A 21588-nucleotide genomic window follows, 5' to 3' on the forward strand; every position below is an offset into this window, starting at 1 on the left:
GCCCTGGAGGGTTTCTGTAGCCTCAAGTGTATAAAGCACATGCCATCTGGGGGCACTGTTCTACTAACATATCTTTACCTCACATCCTCCACTTTCCGCAAGGTTTGCTCCCTCCGTGATTCCTTGGTCCTTTCGTCCCTCCCCACTAATCTCCCTCCCGGCACTTTACCTGCAAGCGGCCAAAGTGGAACACCTGCCCATTCGCCTCTTCCCTCACCTCCATTCAGGGTCCCAATTAGTCCTTCCAGGTGAGGCAACACTTCACCTGTGAATCTGCTGGGGCCCTCTATCGTGTCAGCTGCTCCCGATGTGGCCTCATCTACATTGGTGAGACTCAATGTAAATTACTTTGTTGAGTACCCTTGCTCCATCCGCCAGAAGTGCAATTTCCCAGAGGCGAAACATTTTCATTCCAATTCCCTTTCCTGTTCCAACATGTTGGTTCATGGCCTCCTCTTGTGGTAAGATGAGGCCACCCTCAGAGTAGAGGAGAATCACCTTGTTCTCCATCTGGATAGACTCCAACCCAATGGCATGAATATCGATTTCTCCTTCTGGTAAAAAAAATTCTCTCCCCTCCCCTCTTCTTCTATTTTACACTCTGGCATCTTAACTCTTGCCACCTGCCTTTCATCTCCCCCTGGGTTCCCTCTTCCTTCCCTTTCTCCTTTGGTCCACTCTCCTCTCTTATCAGATTCCTTCCTCCCCAGCCCTTCATTTTTCCTACCCAGCTGACTTCACCTATCACCTTCCAGCAATCCTCCTTCTCCTCCCCCACCTTTTTTTATTCTGGTGACTTCTCACTTCCTTTCCAATCCTGAAGAAGGGTCTCACCTTGCAACGGCAACTGTTTATTTATTTCCCTAGACACTGCCCAACCTGTTGAGTTCCTCCAACATTTTGTGTGTGTTGCTTTGAATTTCCAGCATCTGCAGAGTTTCTCAAGTTTATGATTTACTGTTCTTCTTTACCTGACCAAGTCCTTGTCATCTGTAGCAGCACCCTCTCATTTCCCTCCCATCTCTGTAGCACCCATTCATTCAATTGCAACACTCTCATACTCCGAAAGAATGTTCCTTGTATTGTAGTATATCTCTATAAAAGCTGGCTGCAGATACAGCACCTGCCAGCCTACATGCAGAGAACTGTGCAACATCAGTGGGGTACATCATGCTGAAACCAGCATTGTCTGTATCAGCCTGACTGCAACGATCTATGATTTCCTTTTTCTTTGGGTAACTTTCGTGACCATTTAGAATGACCCCAAATTTATTTTAAAGTCAACTAAATGGCATGAGGCAAATTCTTGGCCAGGACTTGAAATCTGGTAAAAACAGGAGCTTTACTGAAGTACAAAATCAGCTCAAGTGTTAAAGAATGTGGGTTGGACAATAATGCTGTGCTCTGGCAGACACCGACCTCTCTGAAAGATACATGGAAGTAATGGGTAATGTATAAATGGAAATAATCACCATTGTGATTTCTATCCCCATCAATGCTCAGAGACACCATAAAATGACTCCAAAAATTCCACAGAGTCTTGAAGCAATAAATTCACAGACAATTATGATTATTGAATGCCTTCTGGAAGCCCAATTGGATATCATATTCTCTCACCTATCTAATCAGCAACCCACTCAAAAATAATATCAGATTAATCATATATGACTTACCCTTCATAAAATCACATTGAATCTCTCTGATTGAATTATATTTTTCCAGATAATCGGTCTCTTTTTCTCTAGTGATAGGTTCTAATTCCTCAAGCATATCTGGTCCAAATTCAGTAGGTTGGCAGTTTTAGCATCGCTGATCTGAATTCTCTGTTCTATTTCTCACTTTACAGTGCTGCCTAATCTGCTGATTAATTCCAGTATCTTTATTTGTTTTAATTTCCTAAATCTGCTTTGTTTTTGCTTTATGATTATTGACAAAAGCTCTCTCTTTTCCTTCTTGAATGGCTGCTTCAGGGATTTATCCACAGTGCGACAACTGAGTCTATAGCAACTCCCTCCCCGATTGGCTGAAAGAATCTTTACAAACCTATTTACTGACCTATGTCGTTCCACCTTTTTCTTCCACCTTTTTCTTCCTTTTTCTACAGCCTAATATTATCATGATGATGTGGCTGGTCACTTCGTATAGTCACACTTTTCCAAGAGCCGCTTGTACTTGCTCATTTATCTACCACCTAAGCAATCCTACTTTTGAGACAAAGAATTATGAGTTCTATCTCTGCTCCTGATAAAAAACCTATTTGCACTGATTCTTCAAGAGAATGTTTAATGTCAGAAATGCAATGTTTCAGTTTCTAAATTGAAAGCGTCTGCAGGTGCATCTCATGATGCTGTTGGCTGCATGCTACAGCTCCAGTTTTAAGATGGAGCTTTCTTCTGTTGGTGTTTTGGTACATGTAAACAATATGCTCTGGGCTAAAGATAACCACTATCACAAATCTCTACTTTCTCAACTATTACGTACAGTAGTTTACCCAGGTGAATAGTGCTGACTGTCTACTTAGTTGGAGTTTTCCTCTAATACCCTGGAATGAGCTTGTGGCAAATACACTGAGGTATTAACTTCGATGTCATCCAAAAGTTGTAGCAATAGCCTTGAGAAACCTGAAGCAGCTTGTCTTGAGACATTCTATAGACACTACTCTATACTACCCACTACTACAGCATCTCTCATTGAGGTCCCCCACCACCCAGGACATACCCTCTTCTCATTGTTACCATCAAGACAGAGGTACAGAAGCCTGAAGGTAGACACTCAACGATTCAGGAACAGCTTCATCCCCTCTGCCATCTGATTTTTAAGTGGACATTGAACCCAAGGATACTACCTCACTACTTTTTAAATTTCTGTTTTTGCACTACTTAAAACTATTTTATACACTTTTATATACTTACTGTAATTCTTTTTATTCTATATTTATTATGTAGTAGGTACAGAGGAGATGGCAGGGGTAACTTTTTTATGCAGAGAGTGGTGAATGCATGGAATGGGCTGCCAGTGGTGATGGTGGAGGCAGAAATGATAGGGTCTTTTAAGGGACTCCTGGATGGGTGCATGGAGCTTAAAAAAATAGAGGGCTAAGGGTAAGCTTAGGTAGTTCTAAGGTAAGGACATGTTTGGCACAGTTTTGTGTGCCGAAGGACCTGTATTGTGCTGTAGGTTTTCTATGTTTTCTATGTATTGTATTGTACTGCTGCTGTGAAGTTAACAAATTTCATAAGATATGCCGGTGATATTAAACCTGATTCTGATTCTTCGGATGGATTTAGGAAGCTCTTTGTTGACCAGTAGAGTTGCTCAGTTTTGATACCTTCGAGAGAATCCCTTAATTGTTTTTTTTTTCTAAACTCAGCTTCTGCTGGTGTCAATTGCTAAAGCTGCAATTCCTCCTTCCAGTGGTTTTCCTCATATAAAATAAAACAGTAATGAATTATCAGCAATAATCTAGAACTCAGCAGAGACTCGGTAGTTGAGCCTGAGCCCTGAAATCAGTAAGATGTCGGTTCATCTCCTTGTCCGTACTTCAAGATTTCGGCTGATTTTCAATGGTAGTAATGTGGGAGCATGGTGCTGTAAGAGGTGCAGCCTTCAGATGAAAACTATCTCTGTTTTTGCAGGTGTTCATTAATGTTCCCAACACCCTGTTGCATTTACAAATCATGTTTCCCGAATGGCTACATGTAAAAAGCTTCAATCACTGTAAACCATTTTGGGACATCCTGAGGCTGAGGGAGAGAATGAGTCCATGTGAATTTTATCTCTCTTGTACTTAGAATAATAGGACAAGAAACATGTGGAAGTTGAAAAATATCCTGCAGCAAGAATGATTTTATGACCCACTTAATGGTTGCTGAGAGCGACTTTATATACAAAGCTCATGCAGCTTTTTCACTGAATTTTGTAGCAAAGTTTCCCTTGACTTTGAAATTGAACAGGATAGATATCATCAGAATTTGATTGTTAAAAATGCCAGAACAGTTTTTAGGTTGTAATGTATTCCATGGAAACACAATACACTATTCATTCTCCCATTGGACCTATTGTCAGGGGCTGACAGAGTTAAATCTATTCTCGTTTAATGACCTTTATGTTCATCAGGGCTAAATGTCCATGCTAGCTGATGAATTTAACAGCTTTTCTCTATCACTATCAAAACATTTATTAATAAAGTACGTATATGTCATAAATGAATCCAAAAGACTCTCAGTTTTGTCAATGTCACCATATACATAACATGGATTTAGGAAGCTCATTGTTGACCAGTAGACTTGCCTTAGAGAGAATCCCTTAGCTGTTTCTTTTTAAGCTCAGCTTCTGCTGGTGCCAGTTGTTGAAGCTCTATTGTATATGTTGTTGTCACCATATATAACCCTGAGATTTCTGATAGTTATACTGAATAAATCCATGATAGAATAATAACCATAATAGATTCAATGAAGGACCGCATCAACTTGGGGATTCAACTGGGTTGCAAAAGACAACAAACTGTGAAAATACAAAAATAGATAAATAAATTAATTAATACATATTGAGAACATGAGATGAACAGTTCTTGAAAGTGAATCCATGGGTTGTGGAAACATTTTAATGATGGACCAATAGAAGTTGGGCAAAGTTATCCCCTTTGGTTCAGGGCACTGATGGTTGAGCGGCACAATATTAATAACAGCAGAATAGAACTTCTCCTGCCATGGCTCAGTGATGAAACACAACTTCATTTTTGTGGTAGTCAGCAACTCCAACTCCAATATATCAGTGAGGTCTGCTCTTCTGCATTCTTATTATGGCCACCCTTATGTAGCTTTGCAGTTTTATCAACTTGCTGTTAATTATACATAGATCTTGTTGAGAAATATATTCACAAGGAATTGGGTTATGACTACCTAGATTCATCAAATAGATCTTGTAATGAATGAGAAAACTTTAATCCAGATATTCTGAACAAAATTGGACTAAACATGTTGGAAATCAAATGGAAGTGTGTGCTGTTTGCACTACTCTAATAAATAATTGCACATGAAGAATAGAGCTATTATAAACATCCTTTTAAATCTTAGATGTACTAAAATATTCAGTACTGATTTTTAAACACTTCTATGAAGATAGTTGACAAATCTATTATCTGATTAGCTTTCCCAATCTTGGAGTTCTTCATGTTCCAAAGAAGGACGTGGCAGCAATTATAGAAGAACAACTGATTAAATCATGGATGTCAGACATCAATAATGGAAATATGTCACCTTCTGAAGAAGATGGAGTGGAATGGCAAGAGAAACATCTGCAAAGTGAGTTAATACTGTAATGTTGCATTTTTCATCTGGTATTCAAATGTAAAATTGAATCTGATGCTCTTTCTGCAGTTTAATCATTTACAGGATTGTGGGTGTCATATCAAAACAACATTATTGCCCTTCCTAGCTTTTCTTGAGAAGTTGCTGCTGAAGCATTTCCTTGAACTGCTGAAGAACAAATGGTGAAGAACCTCCATCAATCTGTGGAGTAGGGAGTTGTGGAACTGTTATTTGCCAGAATTAGGTTGCTATAGAGAAGAATTGAGCTTCTCGTTTCAGCCCAGTTCTAGTACACTTCAGAATTTTATTATGTCATCTACTCTTACTTCTTTAGCTGCCCTTCTATATTGATTATTGTATACTTCTTATAAAGTTTGACTTGAGGTTTCTGTGATGACGGAGGGAGCTGATATGGGAACCACAGTCCCTTATACAGAGGTTGTTAATGGGTTGAGAGGGTTCATATTTCAGAAGGGAATTTGTTATGTTCACACTTTATGCTGGACTTCTGAATACTCCTGCATATTGCTTTGAGGTTCACAATGCCAATTAGAATTTTTCTTTTCTAGACCTCATTTGGAATACTGTGTACAGTTTTGGGTTCCTTATTTAAGAAAGGATGTGCTGACATTGGAGACGGTTCAGAGAAGATTCACTAGAATGATTCCAGGAATGAAAGGGTTAACATATAAGGACCATTTGACTGTTCCTGGACTGTACTCCTTGGAGTTTAGGAAAATGAAGGGGAAACCTCATAGAAACATTTCAAATGTTGAAAGGCATGGACAGAGTGGATGTGGCAAAGTTGTTTCCCTTGGTGGGGGAGTCTAGTACGAGAGGACATGACTTGAGGATTGCAGGGCGCCCATTCAGAACAGAGATGCGAAAAATTTTTTTAGCCAGAGGGTGGTGAACCTATGGAATTTGTTGCCATGGGCAACAGTGGAGGCCAAGTCATTGGGTGTATTTAAGGCAGAGATTGATAGGTATCTGAGTAGTCAGGGCATCAAAGGTAATTGTGAGAAGGCAGGGTAATGGGACTAAAGGGGAGATTGGATCAGCTCATGATGAAATGGCGGAGCAGACTCAATGGGCCGAATGGCTGACTTCTGCTCCTTTGTCTTATGGTCTTACGGTCTTTTCCATTTTACATAATGATAGACCATGGATTTCCAGGTTCTGGTGCAGATGTTTGCATTTTCAAGTTCCATAAGACCATAACACATAGGAACAGAATTAGGCCATCTGGCCCATCGAGTCTGCTCTGCCATTCAGTCATGGCTGATCCTGTTTTTTCACTTCTCTTCGACCCTAGCTCCCAGCCTTCTCTCCGTAACCTTTGATGCCATGTCTAATCAAGAACCTATCAATTGCTTCCTTAAGTACACCCAATGACCTGGCATCCACAGCTACGTGTGTCTATAAATTCCACAAATTCACCATTCAAGGAAGCTTTGAGCACACTCTACCTGTGACTGAATTCCGATTGTCCACCCTTTCTAAAGGAGCTGGCAGTGTCATTAGGGCTCAGTGCAGTTGGAGAGAAAGCATTTACTTGGTACATTCGTCCTTCCAGTGGATTTGAGGCATTGTTTGAGACAGCATTATGCTGGACTGAATTGATATGGTAGCAATGTTTCTATTTACTGGATAAATACAGTAACATCCTGCCAATCTGTGTATTTTATGTGGTGAGATTTACAGCAAAAGGCCACTTTCATGAAGACAATGTCAGAGTGGAATAATCTTCCCTGTGCCATCAGATATCTGTGCACAGGAGCACAGGGTTCTTCTGCTTCCTGGTAGACCACGACTTCTGTGCTTGATTTGAGATCTTGAGGTTAAACATCCTTTTCCTCAGTCAACCAGAGGCTGTGCTGATACACTAAGAGCCATCCCTGGTGAATTTCATCATCAATTTCTGCCACTAGCTTTTACTTAATAGTAAATAGTGAAACAAAACCCCTAAAAATATTACTTCCTGGATAGAATTCTCATTCTGTGGAGTTATGTTGGACAGCCTGAATGTGATTTAAGTGCTGTAAGTAACAATAATTTTCACCACAAATTGTTAATTTGGAAAAGTCATGGAAAAGACATGGAAAAGTCATACAAATCCTTCATGCTTTAAAATCATAGAACATTGAACATTACAGCATGAAAACAGACCTTTCAGATTACTTATTCTTTGCCAATCATGATGTCAAATTAAGCTAATTCTATCTGTTGGCTCATGATTCATATCCTTCCATTCTATGCATGGCATATGCTGGCCTAAATGCCTCTTAAACACCACTATTCTGTTTCCACTACCATCCCTGGCTGTGAGTTCCAGGCACCTACCATTCTCTGGCCAATTGACACTAGAAAATATTTCTTATACTGCCACTTTCAAATTAGTTTTCTTCCTACCACTGTTGTAAAAATCAATGAGGAAACTCAAGTCAAAACATTCCTGAACTTTACAATGTAGTACAAGCATAATTAACATGTTGGCATGCGAGCCATAATTTTATGTTATATTGTCCTATGGGGGCGTGCCTTATTCAGATTGTCAAAAGTCGCTTCTGGTGTGATTGGTTAGCTTAGAAACTGCAGCCGCTTTTCCCGTTGGATAGCTGACTAGTGTCCAGTTTCCAATATCCTGGGTGAATAAAATAGCACATGAAGGGGCTTGTTCTCTCTTCCTTTGTTTAAGGCAAAGATGCACATAATGATTGGAAAGGTATGCTCTGTGCGTACTTTTAACTAAGTATGTTTGTTGAATGTATGTAAGTTGTTGATTATTCAGCTTTGTAGTGTCTGTAACTTGGGGAACATGAATGTTAGCTCGAATTGTAAATAGATGGCATCCGTTAGTCTCGCGAGACAGTAGACAATAGGTGCAAGAGTAGGCCATTTGGCCCTTTGAGCCAGCACCGCCATTCAATGTGATCATGGCTGATCATCCACAATCAGTACCCTGTTCCTACCTTCTCCCCATATCCCTTGACTCCGCTATATTTAAGAGCCCTATCTAACTCTTTCTTGAAAGCATCCAGAGGATTGGCCTCCACTGCCTTCTGGGGCAGAGAATTTCATAGATTTACAACTCTCTGGGTGAAAAAGTTTTTCCTGAACTCTGTTCTAAATGGTGTAGCCCTTATTCTTAAACTGTGGCCTCTGGTTCTGGACTCCCCCAACATCGGGAACATGTTTCCTGCCTCTAGCGTGTCCAATCCTTTAATAATCTTACATTTTTTAATCAGATCCCCTTTCATCCTTCTCAATTCCAGTGTATACAAGCCCGGTCGCTCCAACCTTTCAACATATGACAGTCCAGCCATCCTGGGAATTAACCTCATGAACCTACGCTGCACTCCCTCAATAGCAAGAATGTCCTTCCTCAAATTTGGAGACCAAAACTGAATACAACACTCCAGGTGTGGTCTCACCTGGGCCCTATACAACTGCAGAAGGACCTCTTTGCTCCTATACTCAACTCCCCTTGTTATGAAGGCCAACATGCCATTAGCTTTCTTCAATGCCTGCTGTACCTGCATGCTTACTTTCAGTGACTGATGTACAAGAACACCTAGATCTCGTTGTACTTCCCCTTTTCCTAACTTGACACCATTCAGATAGTAATTTGCCTTTCTGTTCTTGCCACCAAAGTAGATAACTGCACAATTATCCACATTAAACTGCATCTGCCATGCATCTGCCCACTCACCCAACCTGTCCAAGTCACCCTGCATTCTCCTAACATCCTCCTCATATTTCATACTGCCACCCAGCTTTGTGTCATCTGCAAATTTGCTGATGTTACTTTTAATCCCTTCATCTAAATCATTAATGTATATTGGAAACAGCTGCGGTCCCAGCACCGAACCTTGCGGTACCCCACTAGTCACTGCCTGCCATTCTGAAAAGGACCAGTTAATCCCTACTCTTTGTTTCCTGTCTGCCAACCAATTTTCTATCTATGTTAGTACCCTACCCCCAATACCACGGATCTGTGCCTAGAAAGTCTCGCTTCAATCTGTGTTGGTAGAGCAGAGTCTGTTGTGGCTGTAGAGACCCACACGGGGGTGACAGTCTTGGCTGCAGCAACTGCACTTGAAGGCGCTGTCCTCCGGTGTTGTCTTGGTGCTGTTTTTTTAGTGAGTGTGCTTTTCTTCAGCAGCAAGCCTCAGCTTCTCTTTTCCTCTTTTTAGACCTCTGCGTAGTTCCATCCTCCAGCGAGAGTGATCACTTGCAATGTCCTCCCACCTCTCGATGTTCATGTTCAGTGACTTAAATATACTTATTCGAAGTCAGTGCATTTCCTGTCTCACTTCCTGGACCCATGAACCTGTTTCAGCAATACATACATTCACATTAAAGCTAATGGCATTCTCCACTTACATTTTGTGCAAATTTTCAGCATTTTCAGGCTGAGGTAGATATGAAAAACCAAAACCTACCACGTATCATATGTCACTCTGACATTTTCTTCATGAAAAAAGCCTTTTGTTGTATATCTCACCAGATAAAATACACGGATCGGTAGAATATTACTGTATTTATCCAGTAAATAGAAACGAAAATGCCATTTATATCAGCTTAATTACTTCTTTAACAATATGATAAAATTGATTAATATCAATTAACTAAAATGAACAAATTGGATGATTGCCTTTTTACTGTTCCTACTGGTGATAGCTGAAAAGTATTTTAATAAACATTTCCTGTTTCTTTTTCCTTTCTCAATCTTAATCCAATTGTACTTTTTCTTCTCTTTGATTCGACATTGAATTCATTCAACCTAAATTACACCAGTTTCTTATAATATCTTCACAATATTTACACTTTATTGGATTGGATGATTCTTTGTTTGTGTGTTGTAACTTTGGCAGTTCCCACTTGTAGCAACTGCAACGTAACATGAGCTCAGTGTCAGGGGTCCTTTGATTCTTCTTCAGCAACTGAGTTGGTAATGAATGACACAGTTTCACAAAATGTTAGATTTAGTAACTTTATTTAACTCTTAACCAAAAAAATAGTTAATTTTTTAAACTTTTATCTATAATTCTAATTCAACTTCTAACTACAGCTACAAATCTAGTCTCATTCAACTAGAAAAAACAAAACTCAAACTTCTTTATTTGATTCTTCACTAATAAATCAAGTTCAAGCTTGCAATTATCAGCAATAAACAATTAGCAATGCTGTATGAATACTCTTAAACATTCAGTCTTCAGCCGCTGGGGAGACCCAACAATTTGATGATATGAAGAGGCATCAAGGTTGCCAGACTCTGATTACGATCCACCCCATGGAGAAGCTTCAAAAATCCCTTGTAACAACCTTACTATTAAACTAGTAACACACACAAAATGCTGAAGAACTCAGCAGACCAGGCAGCATCTATGGAAAAATATACAGTTGGTGTTTCGGGCCAAAGCCCTTCGGCAGCCCTTTTTTTCCCCATAGACGATGCCAAGCCTGCTGTGTTCCTCCAGCATCTTGTGTGTGTTGCTCAGATTTCCAGCATCTGCAGATTTTCTCCTACAAATAAATATCAATTCCATATAAGACAAGACACCTGAGCAATTTACTGAAAGCTGCAACATGATTTCCTGTAAATCACCTCAGACAAGCTTACCTGCATAAACAAAGTCTAAATCTAAACTTGAGTAAGCCACCTTGGCAAAATATTCAGCCATTATATAGAAAAATGCAAATCACTAATTCTGTTTCATCTTACCACAGCCAGAACCGTATGTCAAGGGCACAAGGGCACATCCAACAGTTTTTCAAAATTTCTTTTGAATTGAATTGAATTGACTTTATTGCTTACATCCTTCACATACATGAGGAGTAAAAATCTTTATGTTACATCTCTGCCTAAATGTGCAATGTGCAATCATAGTAATTTATAATAAATAGAACAGTCAATGTAAAGTAGATTACACTCAAATCAGCGTGAGTTCATCAGTCTGATGACCTGGTGGAAGAAGCTGTGTTGGAGCCTGTTGGTCCTGGGTTTTATGCTGCTGTACCGCATCCCGGATGGTAGCAGCTGGAATAGATTGTGGTTGGGATGGTTTGGGTCTGTAATGATCCTACAGGCCCTTTTTACACACCTGTCCTTGTAAATATCCTGAATCATGGGAAGTTCACAACTACAGAAGTGCTAGGCTGTCCATACCACTCTCTGCAGAGTCCAGCGATTAAGAGAAGTACAGTTCCCATACCAGGCAGTGAGGCAGCCAGTCAGAATGCTCTCAATTTTGCCCCTGTAGAAGGTTCTTAGGATTTAGTGGCCCATACCAAACTTCCTCAACTGTCTAAGGTGAAAGAGGCGCTGTTGTGAGTTCCATGGTGATGTGGATGCCGAGGAACTTAAAGCTGTTTACCCTCTCAACTCCAGATTCATTGATGTTAATAAGGGTTAGCCCATCTCCATTCTTCCTGTAATCCACAACCAGCTCCTTTGTTTTTGCGACATTGAGGGAGAAGTTGTTTTCTTGACACCACTGTGTCAGAGAGATGACTCCTTCCCTGTAGGCCACCTCATTATTGTTTGAGATAAGGACAACCAATTTAGTGCTGTCGGCAAATTTAATTAGCAGATTGGAGCTGTGGGTGGTGATGCAGTCATGGGTGTACAGGGAGTAAAGGAGGGGACTCAGTACACAGCCCTGAGGGGCTCCTGTATTGAGAGTCAGAGGGTTGGAACCGAAGTCTATGTGGCCCAGCAGCAGCAAGTCAACATCTTGCATCTTATAGTAACAGCATTTGCTGAAATCTAACAAATTTAGGTCCTAATGCAATGTTAATCCTTTCTCAATGTTAGAAGAAGACAGAGAGAGAATTCATCAAGAAGCCCAGAAGCAAACCAAGTACATGGATCTCAGTGTTGTCCGCCTGATGTTCACACCATACCTGCCAGGAAGTGATGGCAAGTTCACACATAGGCTTAGTTCAGTTATATCGGATCCCATTTACGATAGTAGTGAGTACATTTTCATATCATCATACTTGCGTAAAATAAAGTAATGCTTTTGCACCTTACACTATTGCTCTTAAATAGAGTTGTTGAATAATGATTTTTATTTCTTAATTAGTCTGTTAATACCTAAGCAGAACAAGATATTAGCTTTCAGAATGTGTGGGTTTTCATATAAGACAAGCAGTTGCATAATTTCTGAGAGTGGGCTGGAAAGACGCTGCCCATTACCTGCAATAGTGTCATGTCTTAATGGAGAATTACTCTAGTAGGTAAAATCAGAATCAGGTTTATTATCACCGGCATATGTTGTGAAATTTGTTAACTTAGCAGCAGCAGTTCAATGCAATGCATGATACAGAGGAAAAAAAGTAAAAATAAATAAATAAATTGATTACAGTATCTGTATTTTGAATAGATTAAAAATTGTGCAGAAACAGAAATAATATATATTTAAAAAGTGAGGTAGTGTTCATGGGTTCAATGTCATTTAGGACTCTTATGGCAGAATGGAAGAAGCTGTTCCTGAATCACTGAGTGTGTGCCTTCAGGATTCTGTACCTCCCACCTGATGGTAATTGTGAGAAAAGGACATGCCCTGGGTGCTGGAGGTCCTTAATAATGGATGCTGCCTTTCTGAGACAGCTCCCTGAAGGTGTCCTGGGTACTTTGTAGGTTAGTACCCAAGATGGAGCTGATTAGATTTACGACCCTCTGCAGCTTCTTTTAGTCCTGTGCAGTAGTACCCACCTCCCCCATACTAGACAGTGATGCAGCCTGTCAGAATGCTCTCCATGGTACATCTATAGAAGTTTTTGAGTGTATTTGTTGACATGTCAAATCTCTTCAAACTCCTAATGAAGTATATTTGCTGTCTTGCCTTCCTTATAACTGCATTGATATGTTGGGACCAGGTTAGATCCTCAGAGATCTTGACACTCTCTCCACTTCTGATCCCTCTATGAGGATTGGTATGAGTTCCTTCGTCTTACCCTTCCTGAAGTCCACAATCAGCTCTTTCATCTTACTGACGTTGACTGCAAGGCTGTTGCTGTGACATCTCACTTCTGTACGCCCTCTTGCCTCCATCCGAGATTCTACCAACAATGGTTGTATCATCAGCAGATTTATAAATGGTATTTGAACTACGCCTAGCCACACAGTCATTGGTATAAAGAGAGTAGAGCAGTGGGCTAAGCACACACCCATGAGGTGCACCAGAGTTGATATCAGCGAGGAGGAGATATTATCTCCAATCCACACAGATTATAGTCTTCCAGTTAGGAAGTCAAGGATCCAATTGCTGAGGGAAGTACAGAGGCCCAGTTTTGTAACTTTTCAATCAGGATTGTGGCAATAATGGTGTTAAATGCTGAGCTGTTGTCGACGAACAACATCCTGACATAGGTGTTTGAAATGTCCAGATGATTTAAGGCTGTGTGAAGAGCCATTGACATTGTGTCTGCCATTGACCTATTGTGGCAATAGGCAAATTGTAGTGTGTCCAGATCCTTGCTGAATCTAGTTGTGACCAGCCTCTCAAAGCATTTCATCACCATAGATGTGAGTGCTACTGGGCGATAGTCATTAAGGCAGCTCACATTATTCTTCTTAACTGCATAACTGTTATCATTTTGAAGCAAGTGGGAACTTCTGCCCTTAGTAGTGAGAAGTTGAAAATGTCTTTGAATACTCCTGCCAGTTGGTTGGTACAAGTTTTCAGAACCTTGCCAGGTATTCCACTGGGGACTTATGCCTTGCAAGGGTTCACCCTCTTTAAAGACAGCCTGACATCAGTCTCCAAGTCAGAGATCACAGGGTTACCGGGTGTAGCAGGGATCTTCACAGCTGCAGTTATATTCTCCGTTTCAAAGCAGGCATAGAAGTCATTGAATTCATCTGGTAGTGAAGCATCGCTGTCATTCACGTTATTGGGTTTTGCTTTGTAGGAGGCAATGTCTTGCAAACCCAGCCAGAGTTGCTGTGCATCTGATGTCAGCTCCAACCTTGTTCAAAATAGTCGCATGCACAGGTGTAACAGGCGCTCCCTTCTCCAACTGGCCTCAGTAAACTGGAATAGCTGACTGATACTGATAATTAGCCAAAGAAGTTCAGCAATTTTAAAGTTATTCGAACTGCTTTGGATAACTTTCTTTTGGTGGGATACTTTCCAGAGTTTAAGCAGGATCAGAACAAAACTGCTTTCAAATCTCACTAAGTCGTTCTGTGGGCTCACAAGAATACAGTGGGCAAACTCCCAAAATCTCACATATCCATTAAGCTTCCTACCAATGCTGACCCAAATGATATTAGGCCAGACTTCACACAAAGCTAAAACAGACACAGGTTCCACCATTAATTCTAGCTTCATCTGAGCTGGTAAAACTAAATTTTGAATGTAATTTAAATATTTTAGCATTAATTTCTTGACATTGAAAAGAATTTTGAGGGACAACTTTCACTGAATGAGTATTGAATGTTGTGTTTCCTTTCATAGAAGCACCCAATGCATCAAGTTTGAGAATAGTAAGAATGGCCAAAACTGCCGGGAGTGTAGTGGGTGGGGATGAAGTCTTTCTGCTGTGTGATAAAGTACAAAAAGGTAAACAATAACAAGGCATTTATTGACAATGTTTTATAAGTCGTTAAGGAGGAGTAAAGTGAGCATGTGTTTATTGTACAGCAAAAATATCTGTTTATAAAGAGTGAAAACAGTTGATTTATAAGTGGAAAGTATCAGAAATCATAGCAACTTCTCCCAAAAAAGGAGAATAATTGCTGTAGAAAAAATGTTATGTGAAGAATAATTACATACTGTATAAATTGTGTGCTCAAAATCAAGCCTAGTCATTTATAATAGCTTAGTTGTAAGAGATTTGCCCGGATGTCTCCATTCTGTTTGGTTATTCTATGGGGCCTTTGATTAACCATACAAGTTAGCTTTTCTTTTACCCATCTTCAAAGTGATTTGTGGTTCTAATAATTATTAGGTAGATCTCTAAAATGCTGTTGCTTAAAAGGCTACTTTTTTAGCATTTACACAATAGCAGAAATCCATATTTAGAAGAAAACTTTTTACCAAGTTCTGATTTACTGTATTCCCTTTCTTAGATGATATCCAGGTCCGGTTCTACCAGGAGGATGAAAGTGGTCACATCTGGGAGGCATTTGGAAAATTTAGTGCTGCCGATGTTCATAGACAGGTAGATACTGCAGAGCAATTTACAACAAAGTATTATGCTGACAATCTTATATTGAGAAAAGTGTAGTTCAATTTCAGTTCTCATTGGAAATGAAAGTGAATACTTTCCACTATATGTGATGAAAATGTAGATTCTTATTTTTTATACCAAGTTGTTAATCACTGGTGACGCTCAGTCAATTTCTTTATATGCATTAAAAGGAATCAACAGGTAGAAATATATATTCTCAGATGAAGGAGTCTCGGGTGTATCTGGTTAGGAAACTGACTGTGCAGCAAATGTTCTTACTGGAATTTAGTTCAGTATTAAGGGGGTAGAGCTCCTGCTTCACAACTCCAGTAACCTAACAATGACCCTGACCTCCAGAGCCACCATACGGGTTTTCTCTGGTTTCCGTTCCATGATGATTTCCAGGATATTCATGAGTTCAGAACAGGTATCAGTAATCCCATTGATCTGTGAGAGGAAATGGAAGATGTTTTCTTGTTTCGTGGCAATGGTGTGATGTTATCATAATCTGCAGCATCATTTCAACTCTAAATTGTTTGAAATGTTGCTTCAAGCATAAACTGCTTCTCTGCCTGAGCTCACATTCAGATGAATAAATTCTTTATCTAAATCCAAGGGAGATTAGCTGTATCTTGACAGCATGTCCAGAAAAGATATCTCATTGTCATTCCTCCTGCCACTGCTGTGCAGTGCACAAGGACTACATACTCATGTGATGTATGTCTGTGAGCTGATAAGAAAACTGCAGCATTAAGGTTGCTGGTTTGCTCTCACTTTAAGAACAATCTCCCGTTGAAATCTTTTGATCATAGTTGCTTTTGCTTTCAGTTGAAACTTAGCTATCAAAATCAGCATGTTTCCTTGAAGCATGTTAAATTATATGAGTTTATTTAACAGTTCACTCCGTAGCCTAGTAAGAGCCCAATATACCACATTGGCAATCAGGATATCAGAGCTATTGTATTATTAAGGGTGCATCTGAGTGAGTCCAGATCAGTAGCTTCTGCAGAAGACAGAAGGGTGGATCCCTGATATAGGATGAAAAGTAGCCACACCAAGCACAGCTCAAGAAACGTGGCAAACTGGACAAGCTACAATGGATTTCTCAGCTCCCATGGCAAAATATGGAAGACATTTAGTGTCCACTGTAGACAAGTAAAGCTGTTCTCTCCGAGAGTGATGTATAATAAGTAACAAGAGAGAGCATTAAGGAACAAAATGAAGGAGAGTAAGAAAATGAATATTTTGCAGGAATCAGTGCCATTTTGCACAAGTTTATTTGGTAGCAATGCTTGGGAAATAGCTATCATTTTAGATCCTCTTGTTGAAATAATATGGAACTATTTGACTCAAAAGAGTGAACTTACAACCTACGGATGGAGCAAGGTTGATTCTTTTGTTTTCTTCATTGGGACCTGGTTACGTGGGTGAAGAGGGCAGATGTGGTGTGTTAACAGCAATCCACATTGACTCACAAAGCAGCAGTGCTTGCTAGCATGATAAGGGCAACACAAGTATATGGAGAATAACAGTCAGGATATTTCAAAGGCATAAAGACAAATCCGTGAAGTGATTATAGAGAAATGTTCTGAATCGCTTGAAGAAAACAAAGACCAAGAGAAAGATAAGTTGTATTGTATTTATGGTGGGGTACAGGCTAGAGTTAGACACCTGCTGCTTGGTGGAGAAGCATAAGTCAAGATTTGGAAGAGGAAGAATAGACCTGAATGAGAAAACTGCTTGATATTTGCTGGCCTTTATAAATCAGAGCATTGAGTGTAGGAGTTGGGATGTAATGTTAAAATTGTACAAGGCATTGGTAAGACCAAATTTGGAGTATTGTGTACATTTCTGGTCACTGAATTATAGGAAAGATGTCAACAAAATAGAGAGAGTACAGAGAAGATTTACTAGAATGTTACCTGGGTTTCAGCAGGTTACAGAGAAAGTTACAGAGAAAGGTTGAACAAGTTAGGTCTTTATTCTTTGGAGAGTAGAAGGTTGAGGGGGGATTTGATAGAGGTATTTAAAATTTTGAGGGGGATAGATGGAGTTGACATTGATAGGCTTTTTTCATTGATAGTAGGGGAGATTCAAACAAAAGGACGAGTTGAGAGTTAGGGGGCAAAAGTTTAGGGGTAACACAAGGGGGAATTTCTTTATTCAGAGAGTGGTAGCTGTGTGGAACGAGCTTCCAGTAGAAGTGGTAGAGGCAGGTTTGATATTGTCATTTAAAGTAAAATTGGATAGGTATATGGACAGGAAAGGAATGGAGGGTTATGGACTGAGTGCAGGTCAGTGGGACTAGATGAAAGTAAGCATTCGGCATGGACTAGAAGGGCCGAGATGGCCTGTTTCCATGCTGTAATTGTTATATGGTTATATTTCACAATATTTAAGAGATAACAATGGATTTTTTTAAGGATCAACTCAATTGTTATTCAGAGGAAACTGAAAATGAAAACAGAAGTGCAAAAATTAAGGCAGCAATCAGTGACCAGAACTCCTTAAGTTTTAAGATAGCTGTAGATAAGGATAGATATGGACCCTGCAGGAGAGTATTAAATTGGATCAGGGCAAATTATGAGAGCATTTGGCAGGAACTAGGGAAAGTTAATTGGGAATAGCAGTTTGTGGACAAGTCCACAACTGACATGTGGAAGGTGTTTAAAGACCAACTGAACCGAGTACAGGACTGGTATTGCATGTTCCAGTTAGAAGGAAGGACAAGGATAGCAAGGTAAGAGAACCTTGGATGTCGAAGGTTATGATGATTTTAGTCGAGAAGTAAAAGTAAAAGGAAAAGACCTCTCTAGCCAGAGGTCCCCGTCTACTAGTGAGCAGCTAATGTGTTCCATTATTCAAGAAGGGATCCAGGGATAATCCTGGAAACTATAGACCTGCAACTCTCACATCAGTAGTAAGGAAGTTACTGGAGAGAATTTTTAAGGATAGGATTTCTGAATATTTAGTAAACTATGGTCTAATTGGGGAGAACCTGCATGGCTTTGTGGAGGGCAAATCATGCCTTACTAACTTGATTGAGATTTTTGATGAGGTGATGAGAGCGATTAATGAAGTTAGAGCTGTGGAAGTTGTCTACATGGATTTTTAGTACGGTGTTTGACAAGGTCCCTCACGGGAGGCTCATCCAGAAAATTAAGATGCATGGGATCCATTTGGATGCAGAACTGGCTTTCCTAAGGAAGACAGGGAGAGGTGGCCGAGGGATTTATTAGCTGTAAGTTTGGGATTCGGGGCGTTCCACAGTGATCTATACTGAGATGCCTGATGTTTGTGCTATATCTAAATAACCTGGATGAAAATGGAGACAGGTGAGTTAGTAAGTTTACAGATGATATGAAGATTGCTGGTGCTGTGGATAGATGACTGGCAAAGGATACAGCGGAATATGGAGTAGTTGCAGTATGGGCAGAGATATGGCAGGTGGAGTTTAACCCCAGATAAATGTAAAGTGTTGCAGCTTGGTAGATCAAATGCAAAGAGACAGTACATTGTTAAGGTCAAGATCCTTAACGGTGTTGATGAGCAGAGGGATTTTAAGGTCCAAGTTCATAGCTCCTAGAAAGTGGGTACACAGCTTGAAAGGGTGATTAGGAAGGCAAATGGCACACTTGCCTTTATTAGCAAAGGCATAGACTTCAGAAGCCAGGAAGTTATGTTGCAGCTTTATAAAACTCTAGTTAGGATGCATCATACAGTTCTGGTTGAACCATTATAAGAAGAAAGTTGAGACTTTGGAGAGGGTGCAGAAACAGTTTACCAGCCTGTTGCGATGTACGATAATGAAAGGTTGGACAATCTTGGGTTGATTTCTCTGGAGCAGTGCAGGCTGAGGGAAGATTTGATGGAGGTTTATTGGATTATGAGAAGCATAGACAGAGTAGACAAAGAGTATCTTTATCCAAGGTTTAAAATATCTAATCCCAGAGGGCATGCATTTCGGGAGAGTTGGGGCAATTTCAAAAGAGATGTGAGGGGTAAGTTTTTTACACAGAAAGTGGTGGGTGCCTAGAATGAGCTGCCAGGTGTGGTGGTAGAAGAGAATACATTAGAGACTTTAAGAGAAATTTATACAGGCACATGAACACGGTCAATATGAAAATATATGTACATTGCGCAAGCAGAAGATTAGTTTAGCTAGCCATTCAATTACTAATTTAATTAGTTTGGTACAACATTGTGGGCTGAAAGGCCTGTTCCTGTGAAGTACTGTTCTACATTCTAAGTTCAGTATATGTTAGGCTCAGAAAGGAAGTGGTTGGCAGTATTAAGCAAAGCTAATCTTATTAAAGAGTTAAATACTAGAGAATCAAATTAAATTGAAAGATACCAATATAGAAGTCATCAGATGATTCACGAAAAGATTCCTGAGTTTTCATCTCAGTTACAATCCAATGTGAACCATGTGGTGAACCACCAGAAACCATGGCATCAAACTTAAAGCAGCAACTAAGTTGCTGAATTATCTGTCTGGGTTGTAAACAGCGAATCTGCATGATAAGACTTAAACTCAGTCTGAGAGAAACAAAATGAGAATTTGCATGTTGGCACATGGTAAATATTACTCAAAAATAACAAAAAGTCTAGTGGATAACAACACATATTTTCTCTCTCTCACTCTCCATCTTCCATTCAAATTCTCACCCTCTCCAAGATTACAAAATTGATGTGTATCATTCAGGGGATTAAGGAACTGTAGATACAGGGTGAAGTTGGGACACATTCCATGAGAAAATCTTCAACATTAAGAAGCTTGTAATATGTTTTAAAGTCATTAAGTTCAAGTTTGATTATCATTCAACCATGCATGAATATAGCCAAACAGAGTTCCTCCGGAGACAAGGTGTAAAACACATTACCAACAGTACAGTGCATATAGGATATAATACAAATAGCACATATGGCTGTGATTTCCGAAAAATATACTATCACAAAGAAAAAACATATCTATATTGTCCAAGGCCCTGGGTGACTTGACTGGCATGTCAATAGACAATAGACAACAGGTGCAGAAGTAGACCATTCGGGCCTTTGAGCCTGCACCGCCATTTTGAGATCATGGCTGATCAACTACTATCAATACTCAGTTCCTGCCTTGATCCTATATCCCTTGATTCCCCTATCCATAAGATACCTATCTAGCTCCTTCTTGAAAGCATCCAGAGAATTGGCCTCCACTACCTTCTGAGGCAGTGCATTCCAGACCCCCACAACTCTCTGGGAGAAGAAGTTTTTCCTTAACTCTGTCCTAAATGACCTACCCCTTATTCTCAAACCATGCCCTCTGGTACTGGACTCTCCCAGCATCTGGAATATATTTCCTGCCTCTATCTTGTCCAATCCCTTAATAATCTTATATGTTTCAATCAGATCCCCTCTCAATCTCCTTAATTCCAAGCCCAGTCTCTCTAATCTCTCTGCGTAAGACAGTCCAGACATCCCAGGAATTAACCTTGTGAATCTATGCTGCACTTCTTCTACAGCCAGGATGTCCTTCCATAACCCTGGAGACCAAAACTGTACACAATACTCCAGGTGTGGTCTCACCAGGGCTCTGTACAAATGCAAGAGGATTTCCTTGCTCTTGTACTCAATATCCTTTGTAATAAAGGCCAACATTCAATTAGCCTTCTTCACTGCCTGCTGCACTTGCTTGATATTAGTGGTCCAGCTTGTTCTTCCACCGAGCGAATACAGGAGAGCAGCACCAAGTAAACACCAGAGGGCAGTACTGAGCAAATACTGAAGAGCAGCACTGAGTGAACACTGGAGAGCAGCACCGATGGGAGGGGCCAGCTCCCAAACCAGAGAGGACTCCATCGTACCCACAGAGGTGTCTCCTACATCACCTCAGTTTCTCCTCCCCGGGTGATTGCAACAAGTGATCCTGCGGCCCAGGCCTAATCCTCAGCACAACCAAGGCAACACAGCTCCCCCACCATTAGTCTTCCAATGAAACAGTGAACTGGAATTTCAGGAGCCTATGCTACCAATGACCAACAACGTCCTGAGATCACAATAAAAATGTACAAGGCAATCACTCATATCTTTTTTTTTGGACCACATGCTG

The 21588-nt window shown here is 40.2% G+C and overlaps 1 protein-coding gene across 1 annotated transcript in view; it reads left to right on the forward strand.

Moving 5' to 3' along the window:
• LOC132405153 (nuclear factor NF-kappa-B p105 subunit-like) overlaps window positions 1–21588 on the forward strand; it is a 52086-nt gene that overhangs the window by 19373 nt on the left and 11125 nt on the right. Inside the window, exons 7-10 of the mRNA XM_059989855.1 lie at window positions 5149–5303; window positions 12130–12288; window positions 14780–14884; window positions 15394–15485. Coding sequence (XP_059845838.1) covers window positions 5149–5303; window positions 12130–12288; window positions 14780–14884; window positions 15394–15485 — 511 coding nt within the window. The remainder of the gene's footprint in view (window positions 1–5148; window positions 5304–12129; window positions 12289–14779; window positions 14885–15393; window positions 15486–21588) is intronic.

The sequence above is a fragment of the Hypanus sabinus genome, chromosome 15 (genome assembly GCF_030144855.1).
Source record: "Hypanus sabinus isolate sHypSab1 chromosome 15, sHypSab1.hap1, whole genome shotgun sequence".
NCBI lineage: Eukaryota > Metazoa > Chordata > Chondrichthyes > Myliobatiformes > Dasyatidae > Hypanus > Hypanus sabinus.